Genomic DNA, 19489 nt, shown 5'->3' on the forward strand with positions numbered 1-19489 from the left:
GCTCTCAAGCCTAAGTGCTATTACGCCTCGCCAGCTTACGGCTCGCTAAAAGCTACTTTGGTCATTTCCTTAACAGATATGATTTCGTTTTTGGGCGGTGGGATAACTGTGGGACTTTCTTCCACCCACTTAGTTGTTACCTTAACGTGTGGGTTGCAGTCGGTTAGAATGTTAAAATAATGAAACAAATGACAGTGACGAGAGAGAGAGAGAGCGAGCGAAAGAGAGAGAGAGAGTGAGAGAGCGAGATAGAGGGGGGGAGGGGGAGAGAGAGAGAGAGAGATAGGCAGACAGGTGGAGAGAGAGGGGGGGGAGAGAAAGAGAGAGAGAGAGAGAGCGAGCGAGATAGGCAGACAAATGGAGAGAAAGAAAGGGACAGAGAGAGAGAGAGAGAGAGAGAGAGATAGGCAGACAGGTGGAGAGAGAGAGGGGGGGAAGAGAGAGACAAAGAGAGAGAGAGAGAGAGCGAGCGAGCGAGAGAGAGAGAGACTAAGCTAAACATGCAGCAAGGCAACCATTTTGCAGGAAAAAAAAGTCTACGTATGAATCCTGAAATTATTTCACTTTTTATTTGTTTTAATCTTATTCTCTCCTCGCTGTTATTCTTATGAGTTCCTATTTTTATTTATTTTTTAATACATCGCGGGATTTATTTTTCTAAAATGCAAGGGCCCAAAAGACGACCCGATGAGACATGAATTCCGTGTGAGATTTTTGTTGCCGTCTTTTGGGGTCACGACTCGGGATGACGTATCATCAGGCGGCGACATTCGTACGGAGGCAAACATCTTCATCCAAGTTGAGTGGAAGAAACCCTTTCGCCGGTGGACATTTTAATATTTGATCATGCTAAAAAGCTTTCTTGGTGGCCCATCGCTCAAGCTTAAAAGCCGCCCGCAAGACGGAGTCCTGATGGAAAACGAGGTTGCATGAGGCCTTTCGACGTCATTTTGGTGATTTTATTTTTTTATTTTCCTTCTTAGTCGGTGTCCCACTTGGCAACGATGATCGTAATGGGGAAACGTACACAAAAAATAAATAAAGACGTTTGTCAACTACCGTATTTTCCGGACTATAAGCTGCTACCCATTTCCTCGATTTTGATGTGCCGAATATCAAATGTTTTTCTTTCACCACTAGGGGGCGTTCTATAGTTCTGCAAATATGCAAAATAAATCTAGATTTTTTTTTCTCTCTCTCTCTTGGGTCTGTTCTGTTTTAATGAGCAAAGTTGTTGCCGTGTTAAAAGGCACAGGTTTAACAATCTGTTTATTAATATATATATATATATATATATGGAATAAATACTATAATGGCAATAACAGCTTCTGTTAAAAAGCTAGCCAGAAGAAAGCTTCCTAAAATTAAAAAGTGGCTGTTGACAAAGCTTTTATGAGCCATCAAAGTGAGGGAAGGCCGACAATGAGAAGCTCTTCTATCTCCACAGTGTCGGAAACCGCCGCTGCTTTTTCATTCTAGGTCAGCTAATGCATTTGCAAGCCATGAAACGAGCCAATTCCAAATGACGTCCTTGTTAGCACTGCGCTATGATTCACTTGATTAACACTCCAACCAGCCCCCGCCTACATTTCCCTATCTCCTTTTGGATTTTTGAGCGTGGAAAGCGCTTTGATTAGTGTCCCTCAACTTGAAGTGATATGCTTCGGCGTGGAGAGAGTGGTTTGGGGGGAGGTTTGCTTGCCGCTGTGACACTCGGCGGGTAATGTTTTTTGCGCCGGCTTAAATCATATCAGGGGAGGGGCAGGGAGAATCCGATTGATTCCTAAACTGGGCAGGGATAACCTTCAGGGCAGATCCGCGTAGAAAGCAGTCGAAGAACGTAAGAATCCATAATCCTGCATTGTCGGCTGCAAAGAGTTTGCAAACAATGCGTCTCGTCACACGCTTTTCTCCAGCAAGTGACCTGTGACAGCCTCGATGGAGGCGGGCGGGGCTTGGAGGATTGTATCCCCTTAAATACTTCCAACAAATCTATCTTTTCAAAAAGCCTGCAGGGGTTCTCTATGACGAGTAACCTCCAGCGCGGGGTGAAACGTCTTGTTCCACTATAGGGAAGAAAGAGGGTCAAACACAATCCAATTCTTGTGCAGCAGCCATGGAACGAAAGTCACAATTTGACTGGCGGGGGGGCTTTATACAGCTTTACTTGGAAAAGTGAGTTGTGAAAGCTTAAAATGCAGGGCTTCCAGCGAGAACACCTATGAAAACAAAAGTCAACTCTCTGAACTCTGGTTTTCATCGCCGATTGGCTATTTACACACACCTGTCAGCGATAAGACAGCAGCGCGACGACGAATGCAGCCAGACAGTTTGGAAACGTGCCGAAATAACAATCCACAAGCACTTTTCTTTTGGAGTTGAGTTCTGTCACGATGGCTTTCAGAAGCGGGATCGTACGAGAGCAAAAGGCCGAGTTCCTTCACGTCTTGGACAGATTGGGTTTTTCAAACTTATAGACCATGTTGCGGTGGTTACTATTGTCTTTTTCCGAGATTCATCAAAATGATAATCATTGAATCCTAAAGTAGTCATATTTGTTGACATAATCTCAGCCAGGTACAGACAGACAGACACAGAGGGAGAGGGAGAGAGAGGGAGAGAAAGAGAGAGAGACAGAGAGAGAGAGAGAGACAGAGCGAGAGAGAGACAGAGAGAGCGAGAGAGAGACAGAGAGAGAGAGAGAGAGAGACAGAGAGAGAGAGAGAGAGAGAGAGAGACAGAGAGTGAGAGAGAGACAGAGAGAGAGAGAGACAGAGCGAGAGAGAGAGAGAGAGACAGGGAGAGAGAGAGAGAGAGAGAGAGAGACAGAGAGAGAGAGACAGAGAGCGAGAGAGAGAGAGAGACAGAGAGCGAGAGAGAGACAGAGAGAGAGAGAGACAGAGAGAGAGAGACAGTGCGAGAGAGACAGAGCGAGAGAGAGAGAGAGAGAGAGAGACAGAGAGAGAGAGACAGAGAGCGAGAGAGAGAGAGAGACAGGGAGAGAGAGACAGAGAGAGAGAGAGAGAGCGAGAGAGAGACAGAGAGAGAGAGAGAGAGATAGAGAGAGACAGAGAGCGAGAGAGAGACAGAGAGAGAGAGAGAGCGTGAGAGAGCGTGAGATATTTAAAACTAAACTAAAAACTAGCTTGGTCGTACCGTCGTCTCCTGCGGCATCATGAAGTCAGGTGACCCCCCCCCCTCCCCAGGTGACTCCCCCCCCCCTTTGTGAAGTAACGGTTAAAAATCAGAGACAGCCACTCCTTCCCAAGGAAGACATGCCTTTTCTAGAACTCGCAGTCTCAATTTCATTCAGACGGAAAAAGCCAGTTGCCAACAAGCTAACACAATGCGGAATTCCCACGGCACTCGAGATGCTTAAACAGCCACTGCGAGTTCACCTCCATAGTTTGCATACGAGTGATCCGTGGATATAATCTTCTAATGGCTTGGAGTTTATGTCCAGTGGCCTTCTGTCATCAGCGGGAATCTGCTCGCTGAGGTACTTTTGGAGCCAACGTCCCTTCACACTTGGCACCCTGCACTCATGGGGTCCGATAGCGATGCCAATGGCTAATGTGTGCAAATTGTCATTGGGGGTCTTTTCATAGCGAGCGCCAGCGCTCAGCACTTTTCTAGAAGGTGACTTCAGCATTTCTCTCGCTTCCATCTCATTTAGCGTGCGGAGCCATTGTTGAATATACGGTACGGAAGCGTAAAGCAGCTGCTGTCCTTGTCTTCGACTGTCCTTGAGATTGCAGTGCTCAGCGTGGGGGGGTGGGGGGGGGGATTCCAGTCCCCGTTAATTTCAGCCTTGACGAACAGCTATTTTAATGCGAAGCTTTTCAAGCTCTACATTTGAAATGAGAACCACCACCTCATGAGTTTTAGCTAACGCTAAAAGGAACGGTGCTGTCTGATTCCATTTCAACGTCTTGGTTTTGTAAAAGGGGTGGGGGGGATTTTATTTGGTGATGCGCTTGGCTAATCGCACCGTACGCCAGCGAATGTGTTTAATTCCCCATCTTGTATTTATCATCGCCATGGCGATTCAGTTTGTCAGCAAAGAGAGGGAGATTTGCCACCACGTTCCCGAGCCTGATGTCACCATTTTTGCGGCTCTAAATTACAATTCCGTTGCCAGGACCTTTAGCATTTGTAGAGCAACATTGGCCCGCTTGGAGCTCGGTCATCTTCCTACTAAAGGGGTAAAAAATGAGCAGCGGATGGGCCCTTGCTCCCACGTTTTATGGAAAATCTTGGGAAAGATCATCCGTCCAACGTTGACGCGATGCTCTGGCCGCATTAAATGACGTTTAGAATCCGCCATCTGTCTTGGAGAGCGACTTGTCGTTCGGATTGATCTGGACCGCTTCCCTTCGTCAGTCAGTTTGTCAACTGAAACGATCCGGTGCGGTCTTCAAACACTGTCCAGAATGGTTCAGGCAGGGACACCAGAGTTACTTGGAGAAAAGTTTGCGGTTCACTCCGGAGTCACTTGCTCGTAAACACGTTTTTACTTCTCCGAGATTTATCCATCACGCTGGCTCGCGATGCCAAGTACCCAAAAGCATTGTTGGAAGTCGGCCATGATTGTCATTTGGCGGCATGCAGGCGTGGATGGCGTCTCTGCGAAGCCTCTTTCCAAAATGCTCCTGAAAAAAAAAAAGAGAGCAATTAGCCGTATCGCAGGAACGTAACGGAGCGAGTAAACAAAATGGCCGTACTGCTCGTTCCGCGGGAAAATTAACTCCGAAGAATCACCGAGTTTGGCTTTACCTTAAATAAAGTTTTTGGGTATCGGGTTTATGCGCTTGAAAGCCCAAACGCATCTCGAATCCTGAGGTCATAAAGTACGCCCTTGGTTCACCTGGCAGCCAAAAAAGCCACCTGCTGTCCTAAGTGAACATCAAGAAGCACTTGAATGGGAGGCTTGGCGTCGCCATAGTGACCGCCAATCAGGGACTCATTTGGCTTCTTTTCATTAAGGGGAAATTGGCCATGTTTGCCGTCTTCTTTCTGGGCTGCACTCTCGTGAAATGTGCTTGAGAGAAGCTGCTCTCAGATGTTTCTTTGATGACTGAAAGCAAACATCTTAGTAAACACGCGGAAATGGATTGTTTATGGAAATGCATTGCGCCGGCTGGAATGTTAAACCCACAGGAGTTGGAATCGGTGCCGTAACAGCATCCACTAAAAGACTTGGTCCATGGCAGTGCAAGGAGAAACCAATTCACTCCTCCCAACACCCATTCTCCACTGCAACTCTAAATAATATCATTTTTGTTGCAAAACAAACCGACACCGTAGAGTTAATGCGCACAAATGGCACTGCCCCCTACTGGAGTGGATGTGCAATTACACTTTATTGTAGTACGGCTGAAAAAAAAGCATGTTCCTTAGGGTCACACACGCACCACGACCCCCCCCCCCAGGGGGGCCCGCCCCACTATTTGAGAAGCACGAGTCTATGGGAATTATACAGAACTTTGTTCTGGGGTCTTTTGGGGTTCCAACTCACACACTGTATTTGTAAAGTCAGAAGCAGAGAATTCTCCAAAGCGGCTCAGCTCAAGAATTATGACATGGGCCAGTTGAGGGTGTACAATTTGGGTTCATGTCCCAAGTCTCGCGTCTCACCTTTATAATTTTGTGTGTCTCCCCAGAGGACCAGCTGCCGCCTGGTTTCCCCACCATAGACATGGGCCCACAGCTCAAAGTGGTGGAGCGAACTCGAACCGCCACCATGCTCTGTGCCGCTAGCGGCAACCCGGACCCAGATATCTCCTGGTTCAAAGACTTCCTCCCCGTCAACACCACGAACAACAACGGGCGCATTAAACAGCTGCGATCAGGTAGGTTTCTTCTCCGTCATCCAAAACGTTCTGGTTTTTCTGTGACCCCCCCTTAATTTCACTTCCCATTTGACTTTTTGGTAGGGGATATTAATTTCCACTATTTCCTGTTCTATTCTAAGTGTACCCCAGTGTGTTCCACTTTTTCTTCTGGTGTTGTCATTAGGCTGTTGGGATTTGACCCGTCCCCCCCCCCCTCGTGTTGGCTCTGACCATTTTTGGATTTTCCTTTATGCTACGTTGGTACAGCGTTTGTTTGGTTTTTGTGAGTCCATTCTCTTTTGGTTTTGAGTTGATAACAAACTTAAGTCGTCTAGGAAGTTCTAGGATTTTTTTGTTTGTTTTTGGTATATGGACCTCCATTGAAAATCTGATTTGAATAAAAAAAAAAGTTCCATATAGCATCTACAATAAGTGTTATGTTTTTGATTTTTGTTTTACACTCTCAGAAAAAAATTATTTACCTTTAGGGGTCCGCCAACTTTCACTGGGATGCTAAACTCACCAGACAACCTTTGGTAACGAATCAAATCCGTTTTTTGGCCTTGGGAAAATTGACACGAGGAGTCAGATCAGTAACTCTTCGGGGTGCGTCAGTTAGCATTGACCCCCGCTCTACTTTCTGTAGCGCTCAGCTGCTATAATTATCGAGGGCAGGGGTGGGCAAACTACGGCCCGGGGGCCACATGCGGCCCGTTTAGCATTTTAATCCGGCCCGTCGAACTTGAAAAGAATTAAATTAATAAACCTTGTTCATGTTTTATTTTCTAAATATTGTGATGTGTCAAAGACAGATATTTTGTTGTTAAGCTTTTGTGCATTCACATTAGCAGTTTATTTGAAAGCAATTTTTGCAATCTCATTGACTTCCAATGCTACCCCCGATTTCTCCAACCATTTCAACTTCCTCTGTTATGTATTTTCCGAGAAAGCCGCTTTCAACTTCTTTATTGTTCCCTTATTTCTACAGACCTGTTAACCCCTTTTTCCTACAAACCCCTCAAGTTGTTATTTCTACCAGTCCATCTATTTCTGATGGTACCAGTACTTCTTCTACAACCCCATCCGTGGTACCCCTATTTCTGACAGTGTACTGAAACAACTTGTGTTCTGCAGCTTTTAATGTGCCAGATGTGTTTGACCACCTTGTCTTTTTTTTGTTTTTTTTTTATTCCAAGAGAACTAACCGCCCCCCCCCTCCGCGCCATGATGTTGATGATCAAAGCATTTAACGACGCCTTTTGTTAACCAACAACTTTAAGAATATAATCATATTCTTACGCTTATGTCTTTCTTCTCTCTATATGTTTTTTTTTTTTTAATCTACAGAATCCTTTGGTAAGTGTTTAGCTCTAAAGCGCACATCACCCCTCCACTAATTCTCATGTTCTCCAACAACTATTAAAATGCATGGCATGCATTTTACTAACAGACGACATTAGGCTTACAACGATTACTCGATAATTTGAGACACCTCCCTCACATACGCAGTGCTCACCTCACATGTAACGACACCAGCTTTCACCGAGCTGACACTTTTTTTTTTTTTTTCTTTTGAGTTTTAAATGTCAAAATTCCAAAAGGCACAAAGAGACATGTTGAACACGCACACAAGAGCCTCAAAAGTTTTCTTCCCCCTCAATACTAGACGGTCTTCAGAAGCTCCTCCACGTGAAAGTTCCTGTGATTTCGCAATGCTGACTCCTGCACAGAACGTTCTTATTCTCTCTCTTTATCTCTCCTGTCTCTTTCCTCTAGTATCTTCTATTTACTGTTGAATTTTTTTATTCTTCCAACCCCCCCCCCACTCCCCCCTCCCCCGACCCCTCCAGCCTCTATATACACACGTACTAATGCTTCTTCTTTCTAATCTTATTTGCATTCATATTATCCACCCAGGTGGTACGCCAATAAGAGGTAAGCGTGCTGAACTGACGCTCACAGAATGAAAAAAACAAAAAAAAAAATGAAAAAAAAAAACCAATCCAAAGTTCATTCTTGCTGTCACCGTCATCCACTCGACGCAATCACTCTCACGCGTTTGTCTTGTTTCTCAGTCGCCATGGCATTTCTCCCCTTTTCTGATGAGTTGTCCTGTTCCATCCATGTCCCTGTTCTGTTCGCTTTCACCGAGCCCAGTTGTGATATGCTTGCCCTGGCTCCAACAACAACACCCAAAAAAAAGAAAAAGAAGAAAGCATATCCAATGACAATTATTTTTGTCAAACTCTTTTCCATTTTTGTTTGCCATATAGCAAATCATGCGTCCCTCTTTTTGTCCAACTAAAACAACCAAGCATTTTTCCCCCCCTTAGCTGTTCTTGCTGTGGAGTCAACGCCCCACCCACCCCTCCCACCCCACCCCAAAAAACAAAAAAAAAAAAGAAAATCTATTTTTTTCCCATTTCTTCTACTTTGCTCTCCTCTCCTGTACCTCTACAAAAAAGCCCAAACAACCACTTTTTTGATAAAGTTTCTACGGTGCTTTTTTACCTCTTTCACACCTATTTTTCTGACTTTTCTTGCCTCTTTGGAGCTTTTGACTTTTTTTTTATTTTTTTGTCTTCAGGCTTTGGGAAAAACAGTAGAGTCGGATGGAGGGAAGCGGATGCATTGGCTCAGTTTTTGGCCATGTTGACCCGGGGAGCCGCAGCAGTTTGTTTTTGTCTGGTCAATGTGACACCACACTGCTGATCCCATTGTGGATTTTTATGGGTGTCTTTTGAAACTCCAAAAAAAAAAAAAAAAAAAAAGCAGTGGTTGGTTCTTGTTGGCTCAGGCGCCCGCATTTTGAATTTTGTCCTCTAATACACTTGTATTTTATTTTTCAGCTAAGGGTTGTCGCAAGGTTGTAAGTTGTGCTGACATCCATTTCTTGCCAAGATTTGCATGTCAAAAACAAACAAACAAACAAAAAAAACTCAGTTTTGTTCCAGAGGGTTAATGTGTTGGATTTGCCTTGCATTCTCCTGCAATTGCTCTTTTTCCACGTGTGAGCAGCAGTTTAAATTTTTTTTGTTTTTGTTTTTTGCACAATGCTGCCTTTTTTTGCATAAAAAAAACAAAAACAGATGGTATGCGATTTGTGATTGAATATGCTAAAAAAAAATCATTCCTAAAATTTCTTTCTTCCAATTGTCCTTTCTTGTTCTGCTGCTTTCTTCTACTGTAAACCTCTTTTGTTTGATCCATGTCTCCCTAAAGCAGTACCACTCATCCCCCATATTGACCAGTCAAGTTACATGTTGTACACCAGGTCTTGCCCTCTCGAAAACGTTTCTGCATTGGCACTAGGATGAGTGTCTTTTCAAACTCATTATTTTTCTAATTTTGTGTAGTTTTGTAAATTTCTTCAAAGGTTTTTTTGTAGTCAACCTCCAAAGTCAAATGCCCTGAAGAGCGGAACATTTTCTGGGGAAAAAAAATATTAGAATTATTCCCATAATAATGTATGTATATATATTAGGGCTGTCAAAATTAAATAATTAATACTGGAAAGTCATTTTAAAATTTGAACTCAGTTAACTCAGTTGGATTTATTTTAGAAATAATTTGCATACTTTGAAAAGCCAAATTCAAATACAAAGAAAGCTACAAAAACAATCTTTGAATTAAAATATACTTCATATTTGCAGATTTTACATTAATTTCAAGATATTAGTCGATTAAATATCTGTTAAAAGCATCACAAAAAATACTAGTTCAAAAAATGTATTAATCGTAATTAATTACAATTTTTTTGGAATTTATTAGTAAAAAAATAAATAAATTAGCGCTTGACCGCATGAATTTTTCTTCATCTTATCAATTTTGGTTGTTTTTAAATGCAGTAAATAAAAAAATAATAATAAAAAATTTGAAAAAGTTTTTTTTCTAATTTTTTTTATTTTAAATGCAGAGTAACAAAAATAATTTAATGGAACCATAACAATAAGAATACAGTCCACACTTTTTTTTTTTAAATAAATAAGTCAGAGGTCGGAATGATCATCCTCCTTTCCTTTCACGTCAGCTAAAAATGTTAACGGTGGCCATGTTTGACCATTAATGAGATGCCGTCACGGACGGCGTTGGACTTTGGAGGTTCCGCTGTGTATATCTTCTTAAGTCTTGCATGATGAGCACTTGCAGCCGCTGCGCTGTAGGCTAACTTAGTGGATCAAACAAATGATTCAAGAAACACTGAGTAATTCCTTCAGATGTAGTCATTAGAAGCGCTCTTAAAATTACTTACAAAATAAAATATATCAATAAAAAAAAGAGAAAGAATGCTTTTTTGGTGTGTTTTTTTTTTTTTGGCCTGCTTTAATTCTCCTCTGGTGCCCCTGTCTGTGATTCCCAAACAGGAGCCCTGCAGATTGAGCAGAGTGAGGAGTCGGACCAGGGAAAGTATGAGTGCGTGGCCACCAACAACGACGGGACGCGCTACTCGGCGCCGGCCAACCTTTACGTCCGAGGTACGCTAACCGCTCTTAAAGTTGTTTGTTGATAAAGTTGTAAGTATTTCTTGAATTGATTTTTTTTTTTTACCTGCACTAATACGTGAACCGATTACAGTACCCAATCTGCTCCACTTTTTTTCCGGCCCTTTCCGTTACTCGGCCCAGTTGGCGATGATTACTTGTTGTTTGATCCGATTTTTTTGTTGTCTGTCTTCTCTTTTTCTCCCCGTTGAGCAACATTTAAAGGACATGAAGGAATTTACCAGTGTTTCACATTTCTTTGCTGAAGGCGAGCGACCTGCGTCAGTGGCATCGCTATGGAATGTTTAGTGCTCGAGCGCAGACGTCGCTTGTCCTAAAGCTTAAGTGCCTTTCGGGGGGGCTTTAATAGACTCTAATCGATTCATTGACTGCCAGCCCTTTTATGGCGTTTTGACTGATCAGATGAGAGCCGACGCGCCTTCTTTTGCAATAAAACCAAAAAAGCCAAGAAAAATGCATTTTATGGGAAGAGAAAGTGGCAGAACTTGACTTTGACATTCATATTTGTTTGATTTTGGGACATCCAAATCTATAAAATAATTCAAAGAAAACGAGCAAAGTGCTTTTGGTGGCAAAATCGTGTATTTACCGAAATGCACCGTGAGCGACTTGTTGAACGTCAGTGGCTTTTTTTTTTTACTTCATGAACTTTACTATTACCTCACAATCGAGACACTTTCTTTTACCAAAAATAATTCTGTTAGACCAGGCGCGGGCAAACTACGGCCCGTGGGCCAAATGCGGCCCACTAAATGTTTTAATCCGGCCCGCTGAACTTGAAAAAAATTAAATGAATAAACCTTGTTCATGTTTTATTTTCTAAGTACTGCGGTTTTTCAAAGACATGTATTTTGTTGTGATGCTTTTGTTCACTTTCATTTCAAATTAAATGTATTTTTTTTTTCTCCGATGAGGTGAGGTGACCAAAACATTCCATCCATCTGCTTCTGGTCTGTCAAATTTTAGAACTCATTGTGGCCCGCCAATCAAAACGTTTGCCCACCCCTGTGTTAGACAATACTTCTTCATACTCCGTGTCAGATGCCTGAACGTGTCCATCTTGCAACGTGTTGTTCTTGTCATCATGAAAAGCTGGGCCATGCCTACCTATTAAAACATTTAGCTTGACAAATCTTTGCAGTCAGCAGTAATGTTGCATTCCAATTGACAAAAACATCAACAACAGTGAAGGAGTTAAACGCACAGATGTTGTTTAAACTCTAAGTCGTGAGTTTTCTCCGAAATCCAGAGGTTGTGGAAAGTGTTTGGTTAAAAATGAACAACTCAACGGCCTACAATTAGCCACCTTTCTTCGGTTAATGCGGCCATTATGAGCGAGATTAGCCGTTCGCAGACGTGACGACGTGACGACGTGACATGCTTTAAGTGCTTGACAAGAGTTGGTCCACAAGAACGCTCAGATGAGTGAGGGGCGCAATATGAATGATCAATGTGTGTGTGTGTGTGTGTGTGTGTGTGTATTTCTCTCTCTCTACTGCCATTCGTTTCATTATTTTCTATAAGCACAAGATGAGGAATTTTAATTGCACGACATATTGATTTAAAGGATTGTCTCAATACTTTTTCTTCTTCGCTGTGTTGTTCTGACTTGAATCTATGCTGTTTAGTATCTAAGCAAGTATCTTCTGTCACTCGTTTGAGCTTTTTAAGCAAAGTCTAGAGGGCAAAATCCTTTGAGTTGTTTAATCTGGATGCCTTTTTACTCTCCCCCTTGTTTTTCTCCTTTATTCTTTGTGTTCATTTTTTTTTTTGTACCTCCCCAAAAAAATCCTCCATCTCCCCTTCAGAGCTGCGAGAAGGTTGGTGTGTTTTCTTGTTCTCCAAATACAGCAACGCTCACTGTTCATTCAGAGAAATGCTCAAGTGATATTGTTATTATTGTTTCGATTGTCAACCGGCGGTCATTATTGGTTCACACAGGACCAACATTTGCATCTCATTTGCATGTTGTCAGTGTTCCTGCTTGGCCTTAAAAATCCAGGAAAATGCGTCTTGAGCCGAATAAACGCAAGCTTCCCGAATGATGTACTTGATTGTAATTGGCACTAAATGCAAGTGTTAAGCTGGAAAAGCAACCTTGCCCTCAAGAGATTGGAGGGAGGCTCCCTGAAAGAATAGCGGCTTATTATGATGAGCCCTCACAAATGTAATGATATTCAAATGAGCGGGATAATATTATGTCTGTGGGGAAGCACGTGCAAGCTGTCCAATTTAATATTAATTAAATTTGGAGTATTTAATAATGAACGAGCAGACAGAGCTGCTCAGCTCGCGATTGACTTCAGGAAGAAATGGCCAAAGATGAAAGGCAGCGGCGGTATTTGCACAGGATGAGCAGCAACACTGTTTATTTAAGTTAGTGTCCAGTATATATATATATATATATATATATAATTCTTTTTTTCTTATGTTTTTGTGTGACCAAAATTTCTGTCCACAGTGTAGCCTGTTTTATTTTTTTTGATGTTATATTTTTTGATGAGTTTCATTCCAAGTGTAAAAGTTTCATTCCATAAATTAAATTCAGATTTATTGATTTACTCAAGTATTAATATTATACCATTGACATCATTTTATTGTTAATATTCTAAAATGACCTCATAACCCACTCATCTAAATATGCTTATATACCCAAGTATATTTAATTATTGGAATTATTTAAATATGTTTTTTTCATCATTATGTTGCTCAAGTGCTATTATTTAGCAGTTTTCAACACACTCATTTATTACATGTTTATTTTATATTTGTCCTGTGATATTGTACAGTATGCAAGTATCAATGTATTACTTGAGTATAAATCAATGACACTGGTCAACAGCAACATTTTAAACAGAGATGGATCTATGCGTCCCGAAACGTATTTTTTGTACAACATAAACATATTACAAAATATATTACATGCAGTGTTGTTATCATTTATTGATTTATTTTCATGACGACCTGATGTGCTTCGAGACAGCACGAGGGTAGAATCGGAATCAGCGCAAAAAAATAAATAAATTCAACATTTTTTGACCATCCCTGATTTTTTTAAAAAATGTATGCAAATGTGTTGATCAGTGTCATGAAAAAAAATGCTCGTGTGTTTTAGTTACTATTATCGTTCGTGAATTCTCGATGGTGATCATCACATCAAGCTGTTGTGCGTGTACAGTGCGCCTGCATGCGGCACTGCGTCACGGCGTGGTCTCAAGCGCTCATCAATCACACCGTTATCTCCCACGGGCCTCTTTTCAATGTCCTCCTTGTATTTTTTTTTTGTTGTCCCGTGGCAGTGCGCCGAGTCCCGCCGCGCTTCTCCATCCCGCCCACGGACAACGAGATCATGCCGGGCGGTAGCGTGAATATCACGTGCGTGGCGGTGGGCTCGCCCATGCCGTACGTCAAGTGGATGCTGGGGGCCGAGGACCTGACGCCCGAGGACGACATGCCCATCGGGCGCAACGTCCTGGAGCTGACCGACGTGCGCCAGTCGGCCAACTACACGTGCGTGGCCATGTCGACGCTGGGCGTCATCGAGGCCGTGGCGCAGATCACCGTCAAAGGTGCGCCTCTCGTCATCGCCGTGGACTTTGTGTGTCATCTCGCAGCTGGAAAGCAACACAGGAGGCAGGCCTGAGCGTTTGATGTCCTCTGCAGGCCCGCCGCTTTTTAATCCGAGCGCAATCATGTCGGTGCGGCGCCAGCGCGAGGACAATACGACGGGCGGGCGTCGCCGCATGCACACGAGGGACAAGCTTTTCTTGTTCCGGAGACATAACAGAGATATTAGTCACAATATAACAGCCTGACAGCGGGCGGCCCCTGTCGCATCGTTCACACGGCGTATAAAGACAATCTATTGCCGCTATATTCCGCCGCGTGAGGAATTAAAGCCATAAATTCCGCCGCTAAATTATTCAAGTGATAAGCAGCTTCGTGTCGGAGATGAAAAACGTGCTTTCAAATACGCAGCTTCGTATGCACGAGCAGCTGCACTGGGCCGGCCGGCGGAACGTTATTACTATGTAGCGCCGTACAAACCGCAGCCCGGCTATATATTGCCGAGTTTTGTAACATTGATCAACTCGTCTGTCGGGGAAATCTACGCTACATCACGCACATTTGGAGTTTATAGCATCAGCTCCATGTAGATAAAATAAAGTACAGTGAAGGAGTTGCGTGGAATTTTCATTCCCTTTCATCCACACGTCGTAGATTGAACGCTATTATTTTCTGGACTGTAAGCTGCAAAAAAAAAAAAAAAAAGCGCAGTTTTCTATGTTGGAAAAAAAAAAATCAATTTATTTAACGTATTTTCTGAACTATAGAGCGCCCCTAGTGGTGAAAGAAAAATCCAAGAAAAGCTGCACCGTTGGATTAGCCGCATGGTTCAAAATCGAGGAAAAAAGTAGCGGCCTGACGGTCCGGAAAATACGCTAGTTTTGATTCGTGCTCGAGGAATTTCCCGACCATTGAGGAGAAAATAAAATTTCCGGCTATGTTTTGGGAAGGACCAACTTACAAAACTCAATACCTCATCCTCGGAATAGGCAATTACCAATCCAAGATATCGTTATCAGACGCCATTTTTTCCAAAATATAAATACCAGCCACCGATACTAAAGACAAAAATAATCAAATAAATCTAAAATAAAAAAATCTGACATTGAGCTGATGCTTCGCTGCGAATGATAAACTTTGCATTTCTGCAGCATTGCCCCGCAATCCCGGCGTCCCGATGGTCACTGAGCGCACCGCCACGAGCATCACCCTGACGTGGGATTCCGGCAATCCCGAACCGGTGTCGTACTACATCGTCCAGCACAAGTCCAAGTACTCTGAGGACCTGTACAAGGAGATCGACGGCGTGGCGACCACGCGCTACAGCGTGGGCGGCCTCAGCCCCTACTCGGACTACGAGTTCCGCGTGGTGGCCGTCAACAACATCGGCCGGGGCCCGCCGAGCGAGAGTGTGGAGGCCAAGACGGCCGAGCAGGCGCCCAGCACGGCGCCGCGCCGCGTTCGCGGACAAATGCTGAGCGCCACCACCGCTGTCATCAACTGGGAGGAGCCGGAGGAAGCCAACGGGCAGATTATGGGCTACCGGGTGTACTACACTCTGGATTCCGGCCAGCACGTCAACCTGTGGGAGAAGCAAATCGTCCGGGGCGCCAACTTTGTCACCATCCAAGGCCTCATCCCGAATAAAACGTACTACATCAAAGTCCTGGCCTACACGTCGGTCGGCGATGGGCCGCTCTCTCCAGATCTTCAGATCATTGCAAAGACGGGAGGTGAGCTGGCTTTCGTTTCCTCGACGGAAACTATTTCAGGACAAACATTTTAGTCACAGGCGCTTTACGGAAGTCGGTTGCGCTTGTTAAGGGGATGCGAGCGTCTCGGGGGCTGTCAACAAACGCTAATCCGGAGAACTCCAAGAACAAGAAATGCAAATAACTTGTCGTCGACTCGCAGTGGAAAAAAACATGTTGTCTTTCCGACTTAATTAGCTTTTCGGTTCTCTTAAAATACGCTGTGGCTCAACATGTCAACGTCTCTTCATTTTCATGCCTAGTGCCTTCCCAACCAACGGACTTCAAAGGCGAGGCCAAGTCGGAAACCAGCATTTTGTTGTCCTGGGTTGCGCCCGTCCAGACAGGACAGGAAAATCAAATCACGGGATACGAGCTCTTGTACAAAAAGAGGGACGATAAAGATGAGGTAACGCTTGACGTTAGCGGACACTCCAACTTGACATCTTGACTCCTCGTCACTTTTGACGAGTCGTTCTCTCTCGCTCTCTTTTTTTTTTCAGAGGCGAATTAGCTTCGAGCCCACCTCGACGTACCTCATGAAGGACTTGAAGCCCTTCACCACGTACGCCTTCCGCCTGGCGGCCCGTAGCAAGCACGGCGTCGGCGCGTACACGAGCGAGATCTCCGCTGAGACCCCACAAACACGTAGGTCTTCTTCTATATCGGCGGGGTTCAAATCGAACAAATGAAAAGTTTACGCCGCAGCTTCTGATATAGCGGTCGTTGAACAACGGTTCAGAGTTGTCCCAAATAGGGCTTTGCAATTAATCGAATTTCAATTCATTAATTTGATTCGATTCAGATTCGATTACACAAAATGATTACAAAATTGGCATAATCATAAAAAAAATTATTATACGCAGTATATATTCTAGATATAAAACATGTTGTTTTTATATTATATTATTTCAATTTATATAATTTTTTGGGTTTTGAAAAAACATCGTTTGAATAATAATTTCATTATTTTAAGTTCTTTGTAAAATAATCGTGATTCTAATTTTTTTTTTGTCATAATCGAGCAGACCTAGCCAGTTGGGAAGTGTGTTAAGATGCCTCCTTTAAAATAATATAACAAAAAAAACCAGAAAGATCAAGTTGTCGATAGCTGTGTGTCCTTTTATTTTATTTTATTTGGGGGGGGGGGGGGTGTCTGACGTAAATGTGAGTTCTGTAAAAGACAAGGTAGCAGCTATCAGGTAGGTATGAAACAATTTAACACGCGGCTCGATTGTGTGCTCGGATGCATGCCAAATGTTTGAGAATCTACTAAACAAAGTCATGTCTCCTTGGGAAGCTTCTCTGTCATACAATCAGGCTTTTACCACAAACCAACAGGCTTCGGAAAGGTTGGTGACGAATGCAGTTTTCTCTTTTACAAACCCATTGAACGCATCAACCTTTATGTTTTTGGATTGATGGTAACTGCTTGCCAAATTTGCATTGACCAAGAAGTTCAGAGATGATTTGAAAAACAGTTAAGGGTTTCGGTGACGTGTGTGTGTGTTCTGTCGGTAGCTTACGCAAAGGCACGGCTGTCCTCTTTCCAACCAACACCCTCCATTCATCATCGGTTTTGTGTTACACTTTTTTTCGTTCATTTCCATTTTTCATTGTGCTTTGTCCTCATTTTTCCTTTATTTTTCCCCCCTCCATTGGATATTTCGACAATCACCACCCCAATCGAAACTTGAAAACAAACAATGGCCTCGCCAAACGACAACCGGGTTCAAATCGAAACCAAGCAGATCCCTCCGGCCCACCCACGGAAGTCAGGTGCTCGAGCCCCACTTCCACGAGCATCCTGGTAAGTTGGCAGGCGCCCCCGATGGAATCGCAGAACGGGATCATAACGCGATACAGCATCCAGTATGCCGCCGCGGAAGGGGAGGACACGTCCGAGCGGCGGATCTCCGACATCCCCCCGGAGAGTTCGCGGTACCTTTTGGAACACTTGGAAAAATGGACAGAGTACCACGTGACTGTCACCGCTCATACGGACGCCGGAGCCGGACCGCAAAGTACGCCGCAAGTGGTCCGCACGGAGGAGGACGGTATGTGTTTGCCAATTCCAAAGCGTCGCCATGACAACGGTTACTAACAATCCCTTCCGCCTGCTTCTAACAAGACTCTTTGGACTTTTGATGGACTTTTTTTTTTTTTCCCCGACATTTTTCGGCTCAATTTCAACATATGGTACAACCTCTGACTTCCAGTCCCACCTGTCTTTTTTTTTTTAACCTTGGACAGTGGGATTTTTTTTCAATTCTTTTTTTTTTTTTCTTAAAACTTTTTTTTTAATGTTTTTCAACTGTGATGTGGTAGAATCATTTTTATTCTCATATATTTTTGCTTGCTTCATAGCCAAAAATTCTTGCTGTGCTTCAAGCTTTGATCCGCTTGAAGCCACACTTTTGGCTCCACATGTTTTTCCCACTCTACCCATTTTTAATGTTTCAAGATTAGGTCAAAGTTTGCCAGACCTATTTTTGCTGTTATTTTTCCCCCCTTCTTACCATTGTTGAAATATTGTCGCTGCAATTTTGTGATTTTAAAATTTTTTGGAAGGGGGGGTGGGGTGCGGTGGTCACTATTTTGCACGACAGAAGAAGATTCTAAACCGCGAGCGAAGGGGTTGACTGTCATGTTGACCTTTTTTCCCCCCCTCCCATTCTATCCCATGGTGTCCCCCCCCCCCAGTTCCTAGCGGGCCACCTCGTAAAGTCGAGGTGGAAGCTGTCAACTCGTCGTCAATTAAAGTCATCTGGCGCTCACCGATGCCCACCAAGCAAAACGGGCAGATCCGGGGGTACCAGGTGCACTATGTCAGGGTGCTTAATGGGGAGCCCACAGGACAGCCCGTCATCAAGGATATCCTGATTGATGATGCCCAGGTACGCACGCCCTCCTGCACCAAACCAAATGCTCTTTGCTTTATCTTCTGTTCCTTCACCGACGAACGGGAAAAAAAAAAAAACAGCAGTTATAAATGATATGACTTAGCTGAGTGAGCGACAGTGATTAATGATTCTTGGCTTCATGTGTTGTCTCTTTCCCTAAACCTAATCAGTGGGAATATGATGATTCAACTGATCATGTGAGTAGTCCCAACAAATTTGAGTCTTGCCTACCAATCCCCAACCCTGTCGTCCTAAGCATGAATGGCATGTGAATTCTGTGCAGTTTATCGATAGTCGGCCTGTCAATATTCAGTATATTCAGATTAGGGCTGAACGATTTATCGTTAGGGAACGAAATCGCGAACTCAGACGACGCGATTTCGAGGTGGTCAAAGCTTGTGCCCTACGCTCACAAAGGAGGTCACACTAACCAGCGCTGTACTGATTTAAATGTTTTTTTTTCACGGCTGTTTCAATGCTCGGTGCTCAGCTAGCTTGCGCCGTAGCAGCACGGACTTTATTTGTACGATGAGTAGCGTTTTAACCAAGGAGGCGAACGAGGAGTCGCCAAGCGTGCTAATCGCTAAAGTGAAATACAGAATCGGGAAAGACGCAAAATAAGTGCGTAGGTGTACGCTTGACTTTTGACAGAAGTCTGGCTAGAACCGCGTAAGGGCGGGAGAGCCAGCGGCTATGAACACAAATGTTGTATTTCAATCAAGATGTATCGAGACATAAAATAAGACGACGGCTACGTTAGCAATTTAGCAGAAGCTCTCCGATCGGAACACGTATTGACGTATAATCTGACATGTACATTTTTACGAATTATTAGCAGTTAAAAAAATATATTTTTATATACACAATGACAAATACAAAATTATACTTGACGGCAAGTAGTTTTTAAAAACTTCAGAAATAACAGCCCCCCC

General features: G+C 43.5%; 1 protein-coding gene and 1 long non-coding RNA gene across 39 annotated transcripts in view; one reads left to right on the top strand and one right to left on the bottom strand.

Moving 5' to 3' along the window:
• Window positions 1-19489, top strand: part of LOC148338887 (receptor-type tyrosine-protein phosphatase delta-like) — a 269563-nt gene that overhangs the window by 221507 nt on the left and 28567 nt on the right. For 9 of the 37 annotated variants that reach the window (XM_088293384.1, XM_088293383.1, XM_088293386.1 and 6 more), the window contains 12 exons: window positions 5664-5852; window positions 7182-7190; window positions 7752-7769; window positions 10199-10309; window positions 12145-12156; window positions 13636-13905; window positions 15055-15636; window positions 15918-16063; window positions 16158-16302; window positions 17406-17711; window positions 18358-18551; window positions 18728-18754. In XM_088293384.1, coding sequence (XP_088149510.1) covers window positions 5664-5852; window positions 7182-7190; window positions 7752-7769; window positions 10199-10309; window positions 12145-12156; window positions 13636-13905; window positions 15055-15636; window positions 15918-16063; window positions 16158-16302; window positions 17406-17711; window positions 18358-18551; window positions 18728-18754 — 2009 coding nt within the window. The remainder of the gene's footprint in view (window positions 1-5663; window positions 5853-7181; window positions 7191-7751; window positions 7770-10198; window positions 10310-12144; window positions 12157-13635; window positions 13906-15054; window positions 15637-15917; window positions 16064-16157; window positions 16303-17405; window positions 17712-18357; window positions 18552-18727; window positions 18755-19489) is intronic. The other 28 variants (XM_088293397.1, XM_088293399.1, XM_088293401.1 and 25 more) reach the window with 14 other exon arrangements.
• LOC148338889 (uncharacterized) overlaps window positions 1-19489 on the bottom strand; it is a 40881-nt gene that overhangs the window by 2760 nt on the left and 18632 nt on the right. Inside the window, exon 5 of one of the 2 annotated variants that reach the window (XR_015842843.1) lies at window positions 4562-4652. This is a non-coding gene — a long non-coding RNA (uncharacterized LOC148338889). Of the gene's footprint in view, window positions 1-3954; window positions 4653-19489 lie in introns of those variants that run through there. The other variant, XR_015842842.1, reaches the window with a different exon arrangement.

Source organism: Idiotropiscis lumnitzeri, chromosome 4 (genome assembly GCF_059441095.1).
Source record: "Idiotropiscis lumnitzeri isolate Australia: NSW breed Sydney's pygmy pipehorse chromosome 4, RoL_Ilum_1.0, whole genome shotgun sequence".
Classification (NCBI taxonomy): domain Eukaryota; kingdom Metazoa; phylum Chordata; class Actinopteri; order Syngnathiformes; family Syngnathidae; genus Idiotropiscis; species Idiotropiscis lumnitzeri.